The sequence below is a fragment of the Leuciscus leuciscus genome (assembly GCF_965113295.1).
Source record: "Leuciscus leuciscus genome assembly, chromosome: 7".
Classification (NCBI taxonomy): domain Eukaryota; kingdom Metazoa; phylum Chordata; class Actinopteri; order Cypriniformes; family Leuciscidae; genus Leuciscus; species Leuciscus leuciscus.
In genome coordinates, this window is record NC_138731.1 from 24821690 (window position 1) to 24843703 (window position 22014).

General features: G+C 37.2%; 1 protein-coding gene across 13 annotated transcripts in view; it reads right to left on the minus strand.

Moving 5' to 3' along the window:
- Nucleotides 1-22014, minus strand: part of lmo7a (LIM domain 7a) — a 49224-nt gene that overhangs the window by 8233 nt on the left and 18977 nt on the right. For 5 of the 13 annotated variants that reach the window (XM_082175571.1, XM_082175564.1, XM_082175574.1 and 2 more), the window contains exons 5-23: nt 17675-17705; nt 16990-17103; nt 16213-16408; nt 14052-14292; nt 13182-13472; nt 12631-12912; nt 11766-11921; nt 9879-10610; nt 7893-7922; nt 7232-7358; nt 6669-6808; nt 5719-6358; nt 4834-5067; nt 4398-4512; nt 3870-4031; nt 2546-2721; nt 2369-2432; nt 1005-1061; nt 819-860 (exon numbers count right to left, since the gene is read on the minus strand). In XM_082175571.1, coding sequence (XP_082031697.1) covers nt 819-860; nt 1005-1061; nt 2369-2432; nt 2546-2721; nt 3870-4031; nt 4398-4512; nt 4834-5067; nt 5719-6358; nt 6669-6808; nt 7232-7358; nt 7893-7922; nt 9879-10610; nt 11766-11921; nt 12631-12912; nt 13182-13472; nt 14052-14292; nt 16213-16408; nt 16990-17103; nt 17675-17705 — 3830 coding nt within the window. The remainder of the gene's footprint in view (nt 1-818; nt 861-1004; nt 1062-2368; nt 2433-2545; nt 2722-3869; nt 4032-4397; nt 4513-4833; nt 5068-5718; nt 6359-6668; nt 6809-7231; nt 7359-7892; nt 7923-9878; nt 10611-11765; nt 11922-12630; nt 12913-13181; nt 13473-14051; nt 14293-16212; nt 16409-16989; nt 17104-17674; nt 17706-22014) is intronic. The other 8 variants (XM_082175569.1, XM_082175568.1, XM_082175572.1 and 5 more) reach the window with 7 other exon arrangements.

A 22014-nucleotide genomic window follows, 5' to 3' on the forward strand; every position in this document is an offset into this window, starting at 1 on the left:
ATAAACAAACCAAATGAATAATGCAAAAACACATCTCGTAGATAAACACCTTTGGCCAGTCCCCATATGCAATGCCACATGCAGAAGCACTGGCTATTAGTAACACTAAACCCCGAGCACAGCATGCACTATTTGCATTCACAACACAATACCAACACACTCCACACTGATTACTGATTTATTTTCCTGAGCTGCTTCTACAATCAAGAATACACAGCAAGAATGACTTGAGTGTGTGAAGGTAAAACAGTCTCATATTCATATCTGTCTTATCCTAAATTCTTTCATTTATACCTGTGGGGAAAATCACTGATGTTATATTAATATGGGACGGTAAGTAAGATATCAGCAAGATAAACTTTCCTTTTAAAGTACTTTCCTACTTTTATTTAAAGTGCTTTGTATGTTGGTATGGTCCTGACATGCTGTCTTTCAGAGGCCTCAGAGAATGACTAATGAAGATATATTTTAAAAACAATTTACAAACTCTTAAGGTTTGTTCGCACTGACAGCGTGAGTATAATCTTTTTGATGAATCAGTGGATCTGGATCACAAGTTTAATTAATGAATCAGATTTACAAATGATCCAGTTAAACTTACTGACTCTGATCTGTCAGTGGTTCACAGCCTATTGGAGGGAAGATTATCAGTGATTAATGATGACAGAGTTGCCATTTTTAGATAAACTAGTTTGTTTTGTTCCTCTGCACTATTTACTCGCCAAATTTCCTCTACTTTTTGAAGTACTCTGGCTCCTGTAGACAGCATGTCAGCGCACAAGATGGAAGTGGACACTGCACACTCAACCCCCCTTTACCACAGAGGTAGACCAGAGAACTGACTGTGAGCCCTGCAGAGCCTGAGGGAAGAGCACAGAGGTTATGAGGGGCTTCTGCTAGAGAGAGGAGAGGAGGATGGCAGGATGAAGACTTAGCGGTTTACCCACAGCCCCCGAAACACATAGCCTGAACGCATCAGCACTGCACTGATGCTGTTCTGTTACCTTGTTCAAAAAACTCTGATCTCCTTTTTAAGTTTTTCACAGAAATGGATTCAGATTCTACACGGGAGATAAAAATGTTAGAAGAAGATGAATTTGTCCTGGGGAAGTAGATTTAGCAATTCATTCTTAATCCACACTGCTTTCTTAAAAAAAAAAGTTTGGTATAAAAATAAAAATAATGTATATGGTAACACTTTACAATAAGGTTCATTAGTTAACTACCTTAGTTAACATGAACTAAGTAAAAGAACTTTGTTTTTTTACATTTGTTAACATTCATTAATGTACTGTGAACTAACATAAACAATGAACAGCTGTATTTTTATTTATTACATGGCTTGGTTGAATTCTAATGTAGAATGCGGTCTGTTATTTCTTGATAACAGACGCTGCTAAGTATAACACACCGTTGCCATGAAAAACAGAGCGTTGCTATGGACGCAGGATTCTAAACGTAGAGACGGAACGGACTATTTTCTTTAGCGGAAGCAATACAATAGTTTTTAAATCAGTAAACTCATTTTTAAATCAATATTTTGTGTCAAATTATTGATTTATTTGGTAGGTAGCCATGTAATAAGCGAGATAATGTAGAGCGAGGCGGTTGTTATAGTGAATACAACCCCTTCAGGCTGATTCAAGACCCCTCCGCGTCCTGATCAGCCTGTCGGGGTTGTATTCGCTATAACAACCGCCTCGCCCTACATTATCCCTTACTTAACTAACAAAGTAACAAATGTTTTGCTCATTGTTAGTTCACGTTAGTTAATACATTAACTAAAGTTAACTAATGAACCTTATTGTAAAGTGTTACTAATATATATATATTCTGTATTAAATACACACTCATACATGGTACCATGTATATATGAGATCAGCTATCCAAATTATATGCACATACTGTTTATACAGTGTCTGTGTATATATGTATATGTATATATATATGTGTGTGTGTGTGTGTGTGTGTGTGCGCGCGCGCGCATGTATTTATGTATTTATTTATGTATGTATGTATGTATGTATGTATGTATGTATGTATGTATGTATGTATGTATGTATGTATGTATGTATGTATATACACACACACACACACACACACACACACACACACACACACACACACACACACACACACACAGTATAAACAGTATGTGCATAGAATTTGGATAGCTGATCTCATTTTGACTAATCTTTATCACACTGTTTAAGTTAATCAAAAACAAGCATTCTTGTCAAGCTATTAAACAATCTCAGAACAAGATTCACAAATTTTCACACGCAAAAATGCGTTTATTAAAACAAGCATACAACAAAAAAAACTTTACAGAATATTTCCAAGCAATTAGCTTAAAAAAGTAATTTACCTTTATTATTCATATTCTCTGAATCCTCACGGAAACCACCATTTATTCCATTTGAACCATTATTCTGTGGAAAAAAGGTCATCGGTTTAGCATTATGAAAGAAGCTTTAAAATACATTCAAATACCAATTAAAAAATAAAGTGCCATATATAGTAGGCGTTTAATTAGTCTGCTCACATTGTCTGGCTGTGAGCTGACATTCACGGTTTTCACAACGTTGTCCTTGGTTTGTTGGGATGTGAAATCCAGGTTGGTGCTGATGTATGACTCAGAGGGACCTAGAGGATCCAGACTGGTCAGATTGATGGTCTTATGGCTTTTAAATGGAAGGGAAGGTAGGTCTCTGCCCCAGTCTGATTGTGGCATGTCAACAAAACCATTCATTTCAAAAACACAGAATTAGCAAACTATGAAAACAGATGTACGACTACAGACAGACAGATACTAAAAACTGAATGTGTAATATGGTAAATACTTCTAAAATGTGGGGATGAAAGACAGACCACCTTCCCCTGCCATGCAGTCAGAATGAGCTCCACACACACCAGGTTTACCAACAAGCTTACAGATGCTCTCTGATCTGCCTTCAGTCACAAACTATAAGCCTGTTAGTAAACACTGAAAATATGAACCACTGAAAATATAAAGAACCACTTACTTTAGAAACTAAAATAATGCACTGTTTAGGAAAAATACAAACATACTACATATATACTGAAGAAACCATACCAGGGAAGGTAGAAAAAGGAATAGTTCACCCAAAAATGAAAACGGTTATTTTATATAACTAAAATATGTGTTCCATATAAAATAAACTTCACTTAAAAAAAAAAACAAGTTGGAATATAGTGCACAAAAGTCATATGGACTATTTTCATGGTACTTTATTGTAGTTTTGTTCTTTTTTGAGCTTGACAGTCCACTATACCTATTTTAAGCATATATATTTTATTTTATACCTATTTAGCATACCTATTTTAAGCATATAATGTCTTTTTTTTGTATTCTGTATATATTCTTATATATTATATTATATTATATTCTTATATATTATATTATATTATATTATATTATATTATATTATATATATATATATATATATATATATATATATATATATATATATATATATATATATATATATATATATATATGCCAGCAGCATACAGGCTTGGAAATATTGATAGCATTTAATTTTTTTTGAGTGAACTTTTCCTTTAAATGGGGAAAAAAAGCAGAAAAAAAGAATATCAGCAACAAGAAAGCCAAACACACAACTGACAAGCATATACGAGATGAACATAAATGATACACACTATGTTGCTACTACAGTAGATATAGACTTTTAACTAAAGGGTCAACCAAGAACAGAGGATCTTATTCTGCAATATATGTAGCAAAAAGTAACTATAAGAAGTCTGGCAATGTTTCTTTTCAGTTGAAAGCTTTACCAAGGCTTGCTGTAGTCAGTGCTGCACTCGATGAGATGGCGGGGACTTACTATTCTTGCCATGTCTGCGGATGTCCATAAGCAGACTTCCTTGCTGCAAGGCCTCCTCCATACTGCTCTTCCACTCATTATAGCTCATGTCTGCCACCCGGTGCCCGTTCACCGCAAGGATCTCATCTCCAACCTTAACCTGACTGAGCTCCGCTGTGCTGCCTGCATTGCACACATGCATTATACACAAAATAAATGTTAAAAACTCCTCAAAACAATTATAGGAATGACAATGATGCCCGAACTGTGATTTATATAACTAAACTATTTATTTTAGCATCTCAGACAATACATTTTGTTTCATGGACATTTTGTTCCATTGCTATCTTGGGCAACTAAATGCTCATCAGATTTAACCTAGAAAAATATCTGCCCTATATACTGTAGCAGTACATGTGTGTTTTTTATGAGTAGCAGACGTTCTCTGAAACTGCAGGTAAAGTCTGTACTTCATTAATTCACTGGGCAGCACATGAGATCACTTTTGACATCACTTCTATTTCAGAGGACTTTAACAGTTTCTTTTACCTGGAACTACAGATTTGACACGGACACCAGTGGAGTCCCAGTCGTTCTGGAAGCCAAAGTCCCGGCTACTGTTGGGTTTCTGGTTTAGGCTGATCCTCATCTCACTGTAGTCCACCTGGAAGACACAGACAGGTCAGCTATATACAAAAAGTGAAGGGATTTCACATGAAGTGATTTCTGGTTTTCGGGAGTGTGCCATTGAGATTTACTGAAATAAAATTTAAATTTAAATTACTTTGAGTAGCAGCAACATTGACATCCAAATTGTCATTAATCTACACAGAAGGCAACCCAGACCTATAAACTTTTAAATGATCTGGATTTAGTCAGATTTATTTTGCTCATATGTCTGTCTCTGCAAGTGAAATTTGCTTTTGCTTTAGAAAATGTAATGTTATTGTAATGTGTAGTTGAGATTTGCTCTGGAGTGTCTTGCCTCAATTGGAGGGATGAGCGGGAACGAAGATTTAGGCAGAGGCAACACCTTGTTGATCGGAGGGACAGGAGACGGGGTTCTCTCTTCTGATCTCTCCTCTTCATCACTGCTCTGCTTAGGGCTTTCCTGGGACATATCTTCATCTTCTTTCATATACTGAGCATAGCGGTTGAAAACTGTAGGTTTCTTGAGGCTGTCTGTCTCTCCATTGGTGCGCTTAAGAGAGTCATCCATCTAAAAGGTTTGATACCATATACCGTAAGTATTTTCAGAACCAAATTTAAACTCTTCACTCTTTGAGATGTATTCATTACTTACAGTTATAGTGAATACAAGCAGAAGAGATTATGACTGATCATCTTAACCATGGGAAAAGTCAAACAGAGGAATATAGTGCAACAGTCAAAGAGTTCAGCTGGCTTGATTCTGAAGTATTCAAATTAATTTTTTGCCCATAGGAATAAAAAAAAACGTGTCTGTTAAAGAGTTATAAGCTGATGGCTTCAACAAAAGCATTTCCCATCAATTATAACAACTAATAGAACAAATATAACAACCTTGTCACACACAGTAGGTATTTAACAGTTTATAAGTTAACGTAAAAAATCTATGGAGAAAATTAATTTTTACTTCCAGAACCACTGCACTCTTTAATGACACTTTGGCTTTGCCCCAAAAATCTGGCTTCCACATTACAGTTTTATTCTAGTGTTGTAACTCAATTAGATTCTTTATAATTCATATGAGCTATAATTACATCAGAATTTCATTGTAATGTAAATCGATCGCACACTGCGGCAGGTAGCATAATGTTTTCAAAGATCTTCATTCATTAAAAAAGAAAAACGCCATCATGATGTTTGAGACCAAACAGGGCCAACTCACCGTGAATGCTCTGGGAAGAGAGGTTATTCGGGTGGCCTGTGTGCCGAATGGCCTGGGCGTAACTACAGAGGTGAGTCTTGCGCTATCTGATCTCTGGTAGCTCCTGGGGAGGGAGGCAGAAACTTGATCCAGCCCAGACTGCTTTGTATCCATTGAATTGGGCTTATACAATGAGCTAATGGTGCTGCTGTAGTTTTCAACTGGCTTAGTTTTGCTAATCGAGTCTGAGCTGTTGAGAACGCTGCTGGGTTTACTGACGCTGATGGGCTTGATCATGTTGGTGGGTTTAATCAGGCTGGTGTTGCTGTAGGAGAAAGCAGGAACTGGATCATCCAGAAGGTTTTGGGTTGTTGTTTTGCTCTCCTGAATGCTGTTATTCATTGTAAGTGGGATATCTGGGCTAGAGCGATCAGGTTTGGTTGGAAAATCTGGCTGATGTGATGCCAGGGTGCCAGCCACAGGTTCCTTTTCTCTCATAGATGGTATGGAGGGTAGTGAAGGTTTTTCCGTGGGGGCGTAAGGGGTGTCAATGGTGTAGCTACGTGCTGGCAGAGTTCTGCTTCGGGGTACAGGTTCTTCAAAGACATCATCAACGCTGGAGTTAAAGCGGTCCCTGTAGTTGCTTTGCTCACGGCTCTCTCTGAAAAGGAGCAGGAGGGAGGCAGGACAAGAACCGCGATTAGATTACACTTTTACAATGAGCAGACAATGGATCAGCGAAAGTAGAACACACTACACTCTCAGATTGTCAGACAACAGACAACAGATTGTCAAAAAACAAACAGTGACAGCAACATTTCATCATAGTTCACCACACACAATAACAGAAATACAATTAGGAAATTAAATAATCATTTAAATTAAACATTAAATTAAATATACAGTTTTGTACCGTTTAAGCTGTAGAGACACACACAACTACAGCTTGATTTGAAAGAATGTATGTTCACCTCTCATCATGCATTTCCTTCAAGGTCTTTGATTTCCTGGTGCCGCCTGAAGTGATCTGCTCGATCTGTTCTCTTTCTTCTTTCTTTTTCACAATGTCAGAATTCACACTCCTGCGCTTATTCTTCCACCTTGAAAGATCCTGCAGGGACGAGGAGAAAGACGCTCAGCCTCCATAACTGGAGCACAGGTGCTTATTCATAAGCAGTAACGGTAGGAGGGACAGTGCAGGGGAAGGGTGGAGAGATACGAGGACAGATTGAGGAGTGAGGGAGGACTAGATTTTGCCGGTGTCCTATTTTGCCTGTTTGGCTCCACCCGACTTCTTTTCCCGTGTGAATTAGAGGCCCGTATATGACCTAGATGCTGTATTGAAGCTCAGTCCAACCACATTCACACTACGAAGTATCACTGAACAGTTATAAACTATTATTATTGTTATGACTCGAAGCAGTCAAGGTCCTTAGGAGGACATCTTACTAGTCTCAACTTTCATTGAATCACAGGCCGAACATCTGCAGCTATGAATATTATCAATAACAAAACCACGTGATCCGATACTCACATCTTGCCACTTATCTTCATTCTCCTTAATTCGAATGCGCATCTTCTGCAGGTCTTCGAAACGCAACTCTACCGCCGAGGTGCTGAGGTTCGTCTCACTATCAGTGATGTCACTCACTGATTTGCTCCTGTAAACATGTTTTTCAAAAACCGTTAGTAGTCCAATTAATTCCTTTAGAAAAAAAAAGTAATGCATTAGGATGGAAAAAAGAGTTAAGCCATTCAGCGTTTTGATATGAATAAAAGTTTTTCAGCTCACATCAAGCAAGCATTAATAACAGAAATTTATTAATAACGAATTATGTTATGTGGCAATTGGTTAATAATTTTCCATGAGTTGCTCATTCAATCACTTCCACTCATGTGACTTACCTGTGAGAGCACATTACGTCTGCATTGCAGAAGTACATCTGTGCTTCTCATGCTCTGGATCTTTCCAGAAGGACACGTTTGAACAGAGATTAAATTAGCCAGCAGTGTGCATATCTGTAGTCGACACGTTTTTTGCAGTGAAAATGTTTTAGACAGCAGCCCATAGGGATCATAGCATTGAGTACATTGTGAGTGTCAGTGCTTAATATAGGGGAGGGCAGAGGCCTACGCAGCAGCCGTGAACACACACACACAAAAACATGCCGTTACTGCACAAGGCCACAACTCACCCTTTACTATCAGAGCTTTTCTGGAACAGTCTAGAAACCAAAGAGAACCACAGCAACAAAATAGTCATATTTTGGTGTGTTGATGGCAGTTTGTATTGAATGACCAATAAAGTAACATTCACTATTGTTCAAAGGTTTTGGGTCGGTAAGATTTTTTTGACAGAAGTCTTTTATGCTGACTAAGGCTGCATTTAATTGATTAAAAAAAAAATACAGCAAAACAGTAATATTGTGAAATATTATTATAATTTAATATAAATATTATTTATTTTAAATTATAATAATATTTCACAATATTACTGTTTTGCTGTATTTTTTTTAATGTTCTTATGTATAAAAATATAATTTATCCCTGTGATGGCAAAGCTGAATTTTCAGCAGCCAGTCTTCAGTGTCACATGATCCTTCAGAAATCTTTCTAACATGCTGATTTGATGATCAAGAAACATTTATTATTATCATCAACGTTGAAAACAGTTGTGCTCCTTCATATTATTGTTTAAACTGATATTTTTTTCAGTATTCTTTGATGAATAGAAAGTACAAAAGATCAGCATTTATTTGAAATAGAAAATGTTTGTAACATTATAAATGTCTTTAATGCATCCTTGCTGAATTTTTTTTTTTTACTTCTTAAAAAAAAAAAAAAAATCATGGCACTGACCCCAAACTTTCGAACGGTATTGTACATGTCATTAGCTTTAGCCACACCGCTCCAGCTATGATCAAGTGCATAATGATTATTTATTTTTTTACAAAGTCATGCTTCAGCATTCAGTTAATTCGCTGATTACAGCCCTGGCTGTCTGACATTTAAAATGTGCAAACGTAATATTAACTGTCAGTTGTAACTTAGTTCGTTTCAGTTTAAGGTAGAATGACATCATTGGAAACTTGTAGAATTCCCCACCAATCCCAGTGCATTTGATCTTTTTAATGCCCTGACATTACATGGACTCTGATCAAATGCAATGTTGTACTTGGGGTTCAAGTGCTAGGTGTGTTTCCATGGTCACATAAGTGTAAGTTCCAGCTTTCACAGGATCACAAGGGTGTGGGGTATTTGGAGCTAGAGCGCATTGTAAGATACTTCGTAAAGAGTGAATGTGTCTGACTGGATTATTTTTAGACATTGCTCAGGTTTTAAAATTCCACCACAGCTTAGCTGGATACACTCGCACCTTATAAAGTCTGTTAGGACTTTGGGACTTAAACGAAAGTCAAAGCAGTTGAGTCTGTACTTGATGTATCAGTTTCTTAGATGCTTTCATGACCAAAACTTTCAGTATTTTATTAAACACAAGCAAAATGCATTTCACAAGCAATTGGCTCTCCAAAGTCAAACAAAGTGTATCTGTAATGTCACATTCTTTGGTGTTCCAGCTAATAAAAAATACTTTTAATTTTATATAATTCAGTAAAGTAAACCTAAGAAAATAGACTTTTGATTCATTAACCACTATAGGTAAATAACTAGAAGAATAACAAGAAAGTGCATTAAACTGTAAAACTATATGTGCTACAAACCAGTGTGCTTATGATTATGACAATAAATTAAAATAATATGATAACAAATACCAGTTTGTAGTATCAAGCAGCATAACTGACTGTTTTTGTGCAGCTAAAATAATTGGAAGCGGCTGACAATGGAAGCCTTGCACATTCAAGAAAATAAGATAAGATAAAACAACACATTTCAATGCTCAAAACCATTTTGACCTCATCACTTCATGCACAAACTTATCTAAATAAGAGCAAATTTTGAAGCTGGTCCAAAATTATTTAAGAGAAAAACACTAAGAAAACCAAATATCTACCTGTTACAATCATTCTCATGCAATCAAAGTCAAACCCATGTCAGACTCACAAACATTTGCCATTGCCAGTCTAAGATCATAGTTAACACGAGAATGCGAAAAAGTACACCGCAGATGAGATCATGATGACAAGCGCACACAGGTATTTCTGCAGGCTCAGAAACCTAACCTCTCAACCATCAGCCTCTTCCTGTATCGCACACGGCTAGCCTCTCTGATGGCTTGCCATTTCTGCATATCTTCTTCATTGCAAGACAAAGAAACACTGGGAGATCCCTTTTTCTCCATCCCTTGGGTATTTAAAGCTTTTAGCTTCCGAAGTAGCATATCATCTGTTTTCAGGTGCTGCTCTGCTCCGTGTTTAATCTCGGACTTGGGTTTGTTCTGTCTAGGTTCAACTGGGCCAAACATTAGCTTGGCCTGCAGTTTTGGTGGCAAAGCCCATGTCTCTGGAATAGGAACAGGGTGGTAGTTATCAGGGGCCCCGGACAGAGGGTAATGACTGATTTGCTGTTGAGCCCTTCGAAAAACCACATCGTCTTTTTCAATGTCAGGATAAACGAGTTCACCCTCATGGCGGGGCTGAATTACCACTGTGACTTCAGCCTCCGATCTGCGGCGAGGCACCAGGAAGTTACCGTACTTCAACTGGGCCAGATCATCACTCGAGTGGAAGGTTTTTGTACGACGTGTAAACATATCGTCATTTTCCAAATCAGGCAGGATGTCGGCAGAAACGTTGTATGGGTCGTTAGGGTGTTCACGCCCAAGGAGGGGGCGCTTTTCGCATTTTATGAGTCTGGGGCCAGAGGTGGGATCTGGTCTGGGCCAAAAATCAGGGGGCTTTGACTTAGAGAGCCCAGCACTCTGCTGAGCAACCGTGAGGTGTTGTGTCTGAGAACTGTGGGTGAATCAAAGGAGAAAAGAGTAAAGAAAGGATTCAGAACATGCAAGGGGACAGTAAAAAAAAAGAAGAAAAAAAAGAGTAGAAATCAGTTAAGACCAGTTAAGACGAGTAGTGTATGCAGAAGGTTGCAACTAACCATGCAATATATAAGTAACAGCAGCATTATGCAGACTCATTTTGCTCTAAATTTTGGAAAAGCAGAAGTGTGAGCGCTCTGCCTCAAAATACTAAAAGTTACTTCAAATTTAGATTTAATAAAAGTAGTTTTAAGAATTGATACACACCACCGCTATAACCACAGAGGAATGATATCGTTGGAATCACTTTCAGATATATTTTTTTCCCAGCTGATGAATAAGGAAAACATTGACAGTAATCACAATGTATCTTGCTTTAAAGAGCTTGAGCATTTAAAGCGGCAGACAACATAACTGCAGCGCAAGCTTAAAATAAACAGGACGTTATGGTGCGTTGGTGTGGGCGCTAATATAGTTATTTTTATAGTTCTCTGTAGTTATTGTTCTTGGTGTGAGCGGGCCTTTAAGCTCTAAAAATGCACCAAAAAAAAATCTGTAAAATGGTCCATACAACTTGTTTGCAATATTCCACATTTTCTGAAGATATGATACCTTTGTTTGAGGAACAGATCAAAATTGTATTATTCACTGATGATATTACCCTTACGTCAGTTGTGGCACATCATTCAAGAGCTCAAAGAGCATTAATTGAGTCAAATGAAATCAGTGTGTTTGTAAAGGAATTGATCAGTCAGATTTCTGAATCAGCTGTATTCATTGAAAAGATCAGACTCAAGAGAATGACTTGTTCAATGAACTGGTTTTCGAATTCAACTCACTGACTCGAATTAACAGCTTAGTGGATGGCTTTGTCTCCGTGCACAAATCATATATAGCTTCAGAAAACTTGTAATGTTAGGCATGAGTCATTTGGACCTTCTCACCATTTCCATCATTTATGTGCACTTGTCTGTTGAGATCATTAACATTCACAAAGATAATTATGAAAAAGAAAAAAAAAACTACTTATTAGTAAGCATCAGTTGATAGATTTATTAGAATATGTGGAGAAGCTGATCAGGGGAAGTGAGTGGATGTCCAGTCCTACTGCATATGGGGCTGTGATAAGGACCTGGGTGTGGAAGTGAGGTTGGACTGAGCGAGGCCTTCAGGTGCATGGAAGTGAGAGGGAGGGGGTTCAGATTGAGTGCGAGAGAAAGCAGGTAGAGAGAGCCAGGGATTGGCGTCACCATCTGATTCTTCAGAGGACGAACCTGACTTCTTGCGACTGGAAAATGTGAGGTGAAAGAGCACAGAGAAAGAAAATGGAGAAAAGTTAGTAACCATCACCAGAAAGAAGACAGAAGGAGGTAACAGAAACCCTAGCAACAAAGTAAATAAGCAAAAAAGAAACCTCAGGGTTTACAGTGGCATCCAATAAATTTGTACATTTAAGCAACGCTTAAAAATATATGAAAGTATAAGCAAAACAGATGTACTGCTCAAAATCAAGATAAAAACTAATAAAAAATTTGGACATCTGTACTGGTTGTCAAATTGTATTAAACGTCCATCTAACAGGTATAAGACAGGTATGTTTGTATAATATATTATGTACTTTCCTGTACTTTTTTGGAGCCACTGGATAGCCAAACATGTCAGAGAATTATAAATTATTATCTGAAAAACGGCTGATGGACTGATCAATAGGGCTTAGAACTGAAAACAGGTTCTTAGTCAGATTTCATTAAAAATAATACAGTAAGTGTAATTTTATTTTTCCATTTTAATTTCCAAATTACTTTAATGGACAGTTGCCAATTATAATTAATATGGGACAGCTGATTTATGTAAATATTTTTTGGGAATATCAAGCATATCTTGAAAAATGTAGTATTCCTGGAGTTAGGGATAGGTTTATTTTTATTTATTAGAATTATTTATGTTCTTTTCTTAATTTACGTTCTTTTATTTTTTTGCCTCAGTACTGGACAGACCTGAAACCTTGGATCTTCCTGTACCAAGGGCGGCGCTGGGAGCCCAGTTTGATCTTCTTCACATGTGTATCCTCCTCAGGTGTCCAGAACTTGGGCAGAAATTTATCAAAAGGCACTGTGGCAGATGTTTGTGGCATCAGGCCTACTTTACGGGCATAAAGGTCATCCTGAACAGGATCAGCATAGCCAAACTCATCCTCCTCTTCTTCAGAGTCATCGTAAATGCAGGCGTCAGCGGATACAGGCCTCCTGTAAGTCCTCTGAAGAGGCTGTGACTGACCGCTGCTCAAAAGACAGCCATTTGTGTTACATACCACCAATGATCAATGCACATCAAACCATCCATGGTTATCAAGCACACCAAACCAAATGAAAATCAAACATTGAAAACAAAAAGTTGTTTCAAAAAGTCCACGCTATGGGTTGAAAATCAAGCGAAATAATGACATCACAGCAACTCAAAACCAAACCTCGAAGGTTTCTGGAGAAGACCCAGAGTTAACACTGATAAAATAGCAAACAGATGCGTGTCAAAGAAGCCAGTTTCTGACCTGAGATGGGTCAATGAATGCCGGGGCACATTACAGACAGCCACCTGTGGCCTGGTGGTACACGAGACAGCAGCTCCCTCCAGCGGGCTCATGGGTAAGGCAAAGTTGGTTGGAGCGACAGGGGACGGCCTGTGAAATCTACGGCTAGCGAGGTCATCTAGAACCATGTCGGGATCCGGTCGATCTGTATCTGAATCACTGCTCTCATACTCATAGGCCAAAGACTGGTGGGCAGTTGTCTGGGATTTCAACTCGGTGATAGATGAAGGGTCTGAACCAGCCCTCTCATGACTGGGATACACCACCAATGATGGTCACAAAATGCCAAGAAATAGTGGGAATAATAAGCACCGGCATTCAAACATAGAGAATGTTTCATAGCTAACATCTCAACCTACAAAGGAGGAATATAATGATAAACATTTCTAGGAAGCAAAGCAAATGATCAAGAGACAAATTTTGAGAACTGTTTTGAGAAAAGTTAACATTCAGATCTTTCGATGGCAGGTATCAGAGTGAGAGAGAATGTGGGACATTGTTGAGATATTTTTTTTAAACTCTAGAAGAGACAGATTTAAGATTACTAGGGTCTTTTGTCTGGAGAAAAATCTGAAAAGCTGGAGACAAAAAGTCTCCTTTTGCTCTCTTTTTAATTTTATTGCTGCCTAGGAGAAACTACTGAGACCTCATTTGTGACTTTTCTATTCTGTGGGTGTTTTCCTCAAAGAATTTTTTTTTTTTTTTTTTTGGAAAGCATGGTCTGTATTACATCATAAATCAATGATCAGATGGTCACCTTTCACCAGAGTAGGTGAATATACCATCCCATGAAAACCCCAATTGAATCTTTAGAGTGTAGACTTGCATTACCTAGTAAAAGTGCCGTCATCTTCTGTGAACATAGGGCTGGCCCAGCTTCTTCTGTTGTCTTCATTTCGCTCTGCACGTTTCTTGCGTAATGGTGCTGGAACATAGCCCGACTGCTTATCCTTTGATGGCAGGAACTGATTGAACGGAGTGGTGGTCTTAGGTGTTAAGACCATTGAACGGCGGTATTCCTTATTTTCTGACATCATGAAGCTCAGATCTGCTTCGGGATCACTACCACAACCTGGAGAAACAGCACAGAGAGCCAGGAGTGTGAACATATAAACACACATGATTGTTTTTCTTTCCTGGTGGGGACTTTCCATTGACTTTTATTGTTTTTATACTGAGCTAATGATGTTTTCTAATCCATAACCCTGAACCTTATAGAAAGTAACAGAATAATCTTTTTGAATTTTTTTGTTTTGCATTGAGACATTAGCCTATTTTGTATTTTTACAAAGCTGATTTTTCTTATTTTTCTATTGGTCCCCATAGGTGAATTCACACTTTATTATCCTAGGAGACACAATTTGATCCACACAATATATGGCAGTGCAAAAATTTGTTTTCTTCATTAGAATTTAGATTTTTCTCATTTTACACACAAATCTAACAAAATTTTAAGCAAGAAAAAAAAACTCTATGCTGATGTTTTTACAGTATTTTTGATCAAATAAATGCAGCCTTTGTGAGCATTAAAGACTTCTTTCAAAAGCATTATAAAATCTGACCGACCCCAAACTTTTGAATGGAATTCTCTGAAAATGTCTTTATCGTCCTAATACATATTTACACAATTTGTATTATTGTAAATATTTTACACGGAAAGACAACAGCTTTTTTTTAACACACTTCTCTGTAGTAAACATGATAGTGGGATGCGTCTGACTCATTGGCAGGTCAGTGGGGAATAAGAAAAAATGTCTCACTGGGGTGAACGTGTAGACAGTCCAGCACAGTAATTATATCAGCAGCTAATTACATCAGCACCTTCCTTATGAGCTGCAATTGAGCCCCTGGGACCATGACTGAGTAAAAAGATGCTAATGTCATTGAAACGCAAACATGTAGAAGAGAATGAATTGATGGGAGTTTGCACTTTCCATCAAAACAGTATCTGCTGACCATCACAAACAGCTAAATATAGCTCATTAAAGCATTAAAAGGTAAAGTTCGAATACCACTAGAGGGCACCAGGCATTTGTTTTGACAAGCTCTCCAGAATAAAAATGTCCTGATAATTTACTCACCCCCATGTCATCCAAGATGATCATGTCTTTCTTTCTTCAGTCGAACAGAAATTAAGGTTTTTGAGGAAACTATTCAAGGATTTTTCTCCATATAGTGGACTTCAACAGGGACAAATGGGTTGAAGGTCCAAACTGCAGTTTCAATGAAGCTTCAAAGGGCTCTACACGATCCCAGCCAAGGAATAATGGTCTTATCTAGCAAAACGATCTGTCATTTTCAAAAAAAATTGTAAACGTATATACTTTATCATCCACAAATGCTCGTCTTGCACTAGCTCTGCGATGCGCCACACATTACGTAATCACGTTGGAAAGGTCACACGTGTTCCGGTTCAAAAAGGTAGGGTAGGGCGAAAAACTCCATCTCATTTTCTCCTCCAACTTCAAAATCGTCTGACATCGTTGTTTTCCCTTTTTTTTTGTAAAGGGTGAAAAGTCTTTGCACATTAGCTTAAAAAGTATATAAAAAAATTTTTTTTAAGACCAACTGTTTCGCTAGATAAGAGACTTATTGCTCGGCTGGGATCATATAGAGCTCTTTGAAGCTGCATTGAAACTGCAATTTGGACCCTACTGAAGTCCACTATATGGAGAAAATCCTGGAATATTTTCCTCAAAAACCTTTTCGACTAAAGAAAGACAGACATGAACATCTTGGATGACATGGGGGTAAGTAAATTATCAGGACATTTTAATTCTGGAGTTAACTAATCCTTTAATTAATTAACTACATTTCAGCCAAAGCTATCTGTGGTCAGGTTTTTAAACTTGACTTTATATTTTTCTTGCACTGGTGGAGTGTTTTGTTTAAAAAGACACAAAATGAGATATCCAACTACAACTACTCATCTCTGACTCTCAAAGTCAAGCTAGAATGCACAAGAGTGACTTCAGAGATTGAAGAGTCTTACCCTCGCTGCTTCCTTTGAGTGTAGCGTCTGAGGATGTGCTATAAGTTCTGGAGCCCAGCGAGTCGAGGCTGTCTAGAGAGTCTTCTCTCCTGTGTCCGGCCCGTAGCGGGAAGAGCTCTTCTTTCTCTGAGTACCAGCTATCTCTACAAGTGCTGTTTCGTGCACTGCCCCGCAGTGATGTGCAATCCTCTAGTGCCTGTCGAGCACAAGGGTGTGAGTGTGAGGGAGACAGGCCGACACACAGCATGCACAAGGGAACAACACAAACAACAAACACAGCATACAGCCTCCATCAGTGCATAAACACAGTCTTCTTGCTCGTGAGAATCTGCCGTCTCTTTTCCAATGAAAGTCACACTTTTGAAAGTGTTCAAACTGTGTGTTTTTTTACACAGATGATTCTGACTACAATAACTGAAATGTGCACAGTTGTAAAATTAAATGGCAGGTTTTAATGGCAATTTATGTCACTTAAAAAGGATCGAATAAGCATGGTCAAATTCCCTTCAAAATCATATAATTTTTTTTTTTACAATATGTAATGGTCAACAGTATCAATGCAATCAGGTGAATTAATTGCTATTGGCTGACTGTGTTTCATACCATGAGACTAGTATGCTGCATTCTTAGCAAGATATTTTAAATTCCAGAATGGATGTAAAATGAGATTTACTGTACATGGTCAGCTAGTCTAGAAGAATCCACAATATTCACGCACTCCTATATACACAGTAACATCTAAGCGTAAATACTACAGCAAATACTGCATAATCTTACCTTATATAGTGCTGTGCCAAGTAATTCCTCAAAAGCCTTTAGTTTTAGGTAAGGTCCATTGTAAAAAGGATCAGCATGTGCCTTTCTGCCCAGCCAATATATGGTGATCAGAACCTGTGAGACAAATCAACACAACTGTATTAGTACATATTGCAACAAAGTTGTATATGTCAATAAACCATGCATGCCAAGATATCAACAGGAACTAGATAAATCACATTGTACAATTTTAAGATATTATATACACTGGCCCTAAAAAGTATTGAACTTTTTTTTTGAATACCCTTTTTGAGAAGTTTCCTAATTACTCGAGTGGTAATACAAAAAATCAGTTCACCGTTTATATATTCTTTACAATTAGGAAAAAAAAAAGAAAAGAAAAAAAAAAAGACATCAAAATCAAGACATCTATTCTATTCTATTCTAAATATATAAAATGATGTCTTGATCAGTACTTGAGTTTTAGATGAAGCGTCTTGAAATGTTAATATGACATACTGCTACTGTGATACTTTAAGAAATAAACAAACACAAACCGCAATATGTGAGCTGTTAAGTAAGCATTTTATTTGACACCACAGGAATGAAGCAAAGACTCCGAAAGCTCACAGCATATTTCAATTGAGCAAATTAGGGGATAAACACGATTTTACATTAACCCAAATAATTCAGCATTAGCACTTACATTTTTGAGCCTCCTGCTGCTCTCCTGGCGTCTGTAGGGGAGAAGAGGTGTTTGGTTAATCACTCACAGTCTGGGAAAAGGACAATAAAAGAACAGTGTTTTGGGTTTCTGTGTGCCCTAGTGAATGAGCTAGAAAGTGAGAGCACAATCCCATCAGGCCGGCTCCCAGCAGCTCTATTCAAAAGGATACACACTGAAAACATGTTCACTCAAACACATTGACAAACACCGCGACATAGGGACGGTTGACAGCAGATATAAAGACCAGAAAAACAACAGCCAAAGAACCCTACTAACACTAGCTCCACTCTAAATTGACAATATATTTTATTTTATAAATGCAACAAGCAACAAGTGTTCTACTTTTATGTCACAATCTTGTCCTTGGCTGGTTATATATGAGCACTGTCACCTAAGGTTAAAACCAAATAGGATCACTATAAAAATACCACATTCATTGATGTAAAATATCTATGGCATGTTGAACTTAAGATTCCCGACATCCTTTTGTTGCATGTAAAGCGGGGTACTGTATTTCTTGCTGATGTTTGGACCAAAAGATTATATAATACTTGAGCCATTAGTTATTGGAATTGGAGGGCCCCTTAAGAGCCCGCCTAAATAGGGCACTGTACTACAATATAATGAAATAGTAGTTTATTGATATGATATACTAAATTATGTATACATGCAGGGAATTAAGATATAAACTACAACAATAATAATCATTATCTTCATCATCATTACTATTTTTAATACATTACTTAAAAAAAATAGATACAAAGCTTTTAAATGGATATGTGAATGGAGAAATATGCTTTTGTGTGTGTCCAGAGTGCATATTAAAGGCATATATCAGCAGGATAGGCAAATAGGCCCAGGCTAACTATCCAAAATTTGACTCCTTTTGTCTTGCTTTTGTTATTCCGTAACAAAAATAACAAAGTTCCTGTTCCAGTTATAATGATTCAATGTTTGTGGCCTACATTACTGTTTTACAAAACTCATTGCCACAGTCTTATTTTTGCTCTCATTATCACGGCACAATTTAATGTTTTGATATTAACATGTACAGTAAACATCATTTGGCCCTCAACTACATATGCCCCATTTTCCTAGAGATATAGGTAATACAATAGTACAGCAGCTCAGGCCTAGACCGTACATTTTAGTATTTTGAGACCCAAGAGTATTTAACGTCACCACGAAATCAAAATGAACAATTCTTATTTTTTAATGGAATATTGCAGTATTTATTAGAAATGATTTGTCCTTACATGTCATTATTTTTTTTTATATATTTTTTAATTCAAAATTACTTTCCCTCCCTCTTGCAATGACACCTCTCTGATGACGTGTTTACTGGCACAAGGGCGGGACAACCTGTAACTCACATGACATCACAGCAGTGGCAAAACACAACAATCGAACAATCACAATAGTGACACTGGTCCATCTGTTACTTACAGTACTAACAATACACTTTCAGAATACAAATACATTTTTAGCTGTGACAGCCATGATGCAAGATTTATGACATACGCTAAAGAGTTCAACAGCTGAGAGGTTGAAGAGTGATTATGCTAGTCAGCAACCTGTGTTTTTCAAGCTGGTGAACCTGTATGACATGTTCAACAAGCTGAATGAAGGCGTTCCCTGCTCAAGATAACAGCAATTTATTGCTCCAATAAAAGTTGCAAGAAAAAAAAAAGAATGTCTGATGTCTGCCATCAGAACAAAGTCCACATTTATAAAGCTGTTTGAAAAAAAAAAAAGAAAAAGAAAAAAAGTCAAGAACATTCTAATGCTTGTTACCTAATGATAATTTATGATCCCTGAAAAAGCCAAAGGACTCTTTGTTGGGGTGAGAAGAGAGGGAAGGAAATTATTTTATTTTGGGAACCTCTAGGGTGTATTTTGATCAGCTGTTCACTCACATGAATATGAGGCATTTATTTATCAGCAAATCCTTTTTGAATTTTTTTTTTTTTTAAATAATAATCTTGAGAGAATGTACGAATCTTGAAAGGGAAAGCTAAATCAGCAAAATCAACATTTATGATCCAATCTGATTAAAGAGAAAGTTCATCCAAAAATGAAAATAGTGTTATAATTTACTCACTCTCATGTTGTCATAAACTCATATGATTGCCTTGCAAAATGCAAAAGAAGAAATTTAGAAAAATGTACTGGCCCTCTTTTCCTTGCAATTACAATGAATCGGGACTTAAACTTTCAAACATCAAAAAGGACGCAAAGACACCATAAAAGATATATGTGAAAAGGCATCATAAAATTAGTCAGTCACATTTCAATTCTGGTTTTGTTCCTCACAAAAAGCTATAATATGCATTGTAAGACATGCAGTAAAGCACATGAGTAGCACAGACCACTTTTCTAATACGTTTATGGTGCTTTTTAAAATCATTTTGGAGCTTGACAGCCCCTGTCCTCATTCATTATATTAAAAAGAGTGGGCAGAATATTAATTAAAAATTCACTATTGTGTTCCAGATGAGTAATAAATATTAATGGGATTTTCTTTTTTGGGTGACCTAACCCATATCCAACTAGTGCATTTATGTTCAACAGCCGCTCTTGCCACTCTTAATTCTCCATCCTTTAGTAAGAGAACTGTGGCTGGAACATTCCAATTACAACAGCAAATTTTTCTACTCAAAACACTGTCAGACATAATCAGAGCGCAAATGCTTTTCAATAGGGTCTCTATTCACACATCAGGCTTTAAATGCTTTGAACTAATGTGTCTAAACAAGTACAAGACTGCGTTAAATTGATTATAATCACCGTCTGTTCCCAAGGCAAAAAATGTTGTTTATGTTAATGACCATTTGTGAGAATATAATATTTGCACTGTTACATTCTCACAAAAGGCGACATCAACCTGCTGCATTCTTTAGTATTCATGTGTAATGAACTCAGAAATTAAGTTACATTCCCCAAAATTGTATTCTGACCGTTTTAGGGCCTAAATATACTGTCTGAGCAGGTCAATGTCATAAGTATTGTACCAGTCCGTGGGAAAGTCACAGTTACAATTAGGATTTGTCTCTCTAGAAACCAAACCATTTCTGTATGTGTGATTGAGTTGGAACATTTCAAAATAAAACACAATGGAAGTTTCTAAATGGCACTGTGCTGTTTCCCTCCAAACAATGTCCAAACCACAGTGGCTCACACAGATGTTGTGAGTGAAAAAATAGGATAGTCTATAACAGAGATAGAATATCACCTACACATAATGTAAAATACTTACATATGGACACAAGCCTAGCCTTCAGTTACACAATATCCACGGCATATTTCTGGAATTTTTAAGTCGTACATCCGTCCTCAATTTCGAAATACTTTTAGTCCATAAAAGGCCTGCCAAACCCTTTTGGGAAATGCAATAAAATGACACAGTGACAATGGACGGGCAGGTTCATGACATCAACACCCCTCATTTATAAAGTGGGTGTGTGTGCATAGCAAGACCTCACAGCCCATTTTTTTTGTAACTTTCAGCGGGTAAAGAATGTTCCTGGTTTTATGTACGAATGCCACTAATTAGTCATGCCAGCTTGCATCAATCATTCTTTGTGTTTTTACTCAGCTCTATGATACAACACATACATTTAAATGGAGGCATTGGCTGTGATTGATTTAATGTCTCCCAAAAGGCTTGTTACATTCTTATCCGATTCACCAGCTATAATCCACAAGTAAAACACTGTAAGGAATAATTTTCACTAGTCGGATGAGCGAGTGTTGCACAAATGCAGCTCTTGTTTGTCTGCTTATGGTATGGACAATTGAGCAATTCACAATATACCAGTGTCCCTGTCATAGTGACCACTGATGCCATCCAGTGCCACACACCATTGAGCAAATGACATATTCATTCTCCCACAGCACTTATAATGAAAACATTATATTACAATTCACAACACTGTTTGTTTATATTATTTAAAAGATCCACTTGTCTACAGTCCACCAATAGTACTTTTTACTGACCTAAACAGACTTGCACTACCGTTCAAAAGTTTGTGGTAGATGAGATCAATTTAATGTTTTTGAAAAATTTAATTCCTGTGATGGCAAAGCTGTATTTTCAGATACCTCAGAGTCTTCATAGTCACAAGATCCTTCAGAAATCACTTGATTTGCTGCTCAAGAAACTTGTCTTATTATTATCGATGTTAAAAACAGCTGTGCTCCTTAATATTTTTGTGGAAATATTTGTTTTTCCAGAATTGTTTAATGAATGTCGAAGAGCAGAATTTATAGGAAACAATTTTTGCAACTTTATAAATGTCACGTACTGACCCCAAACCTAT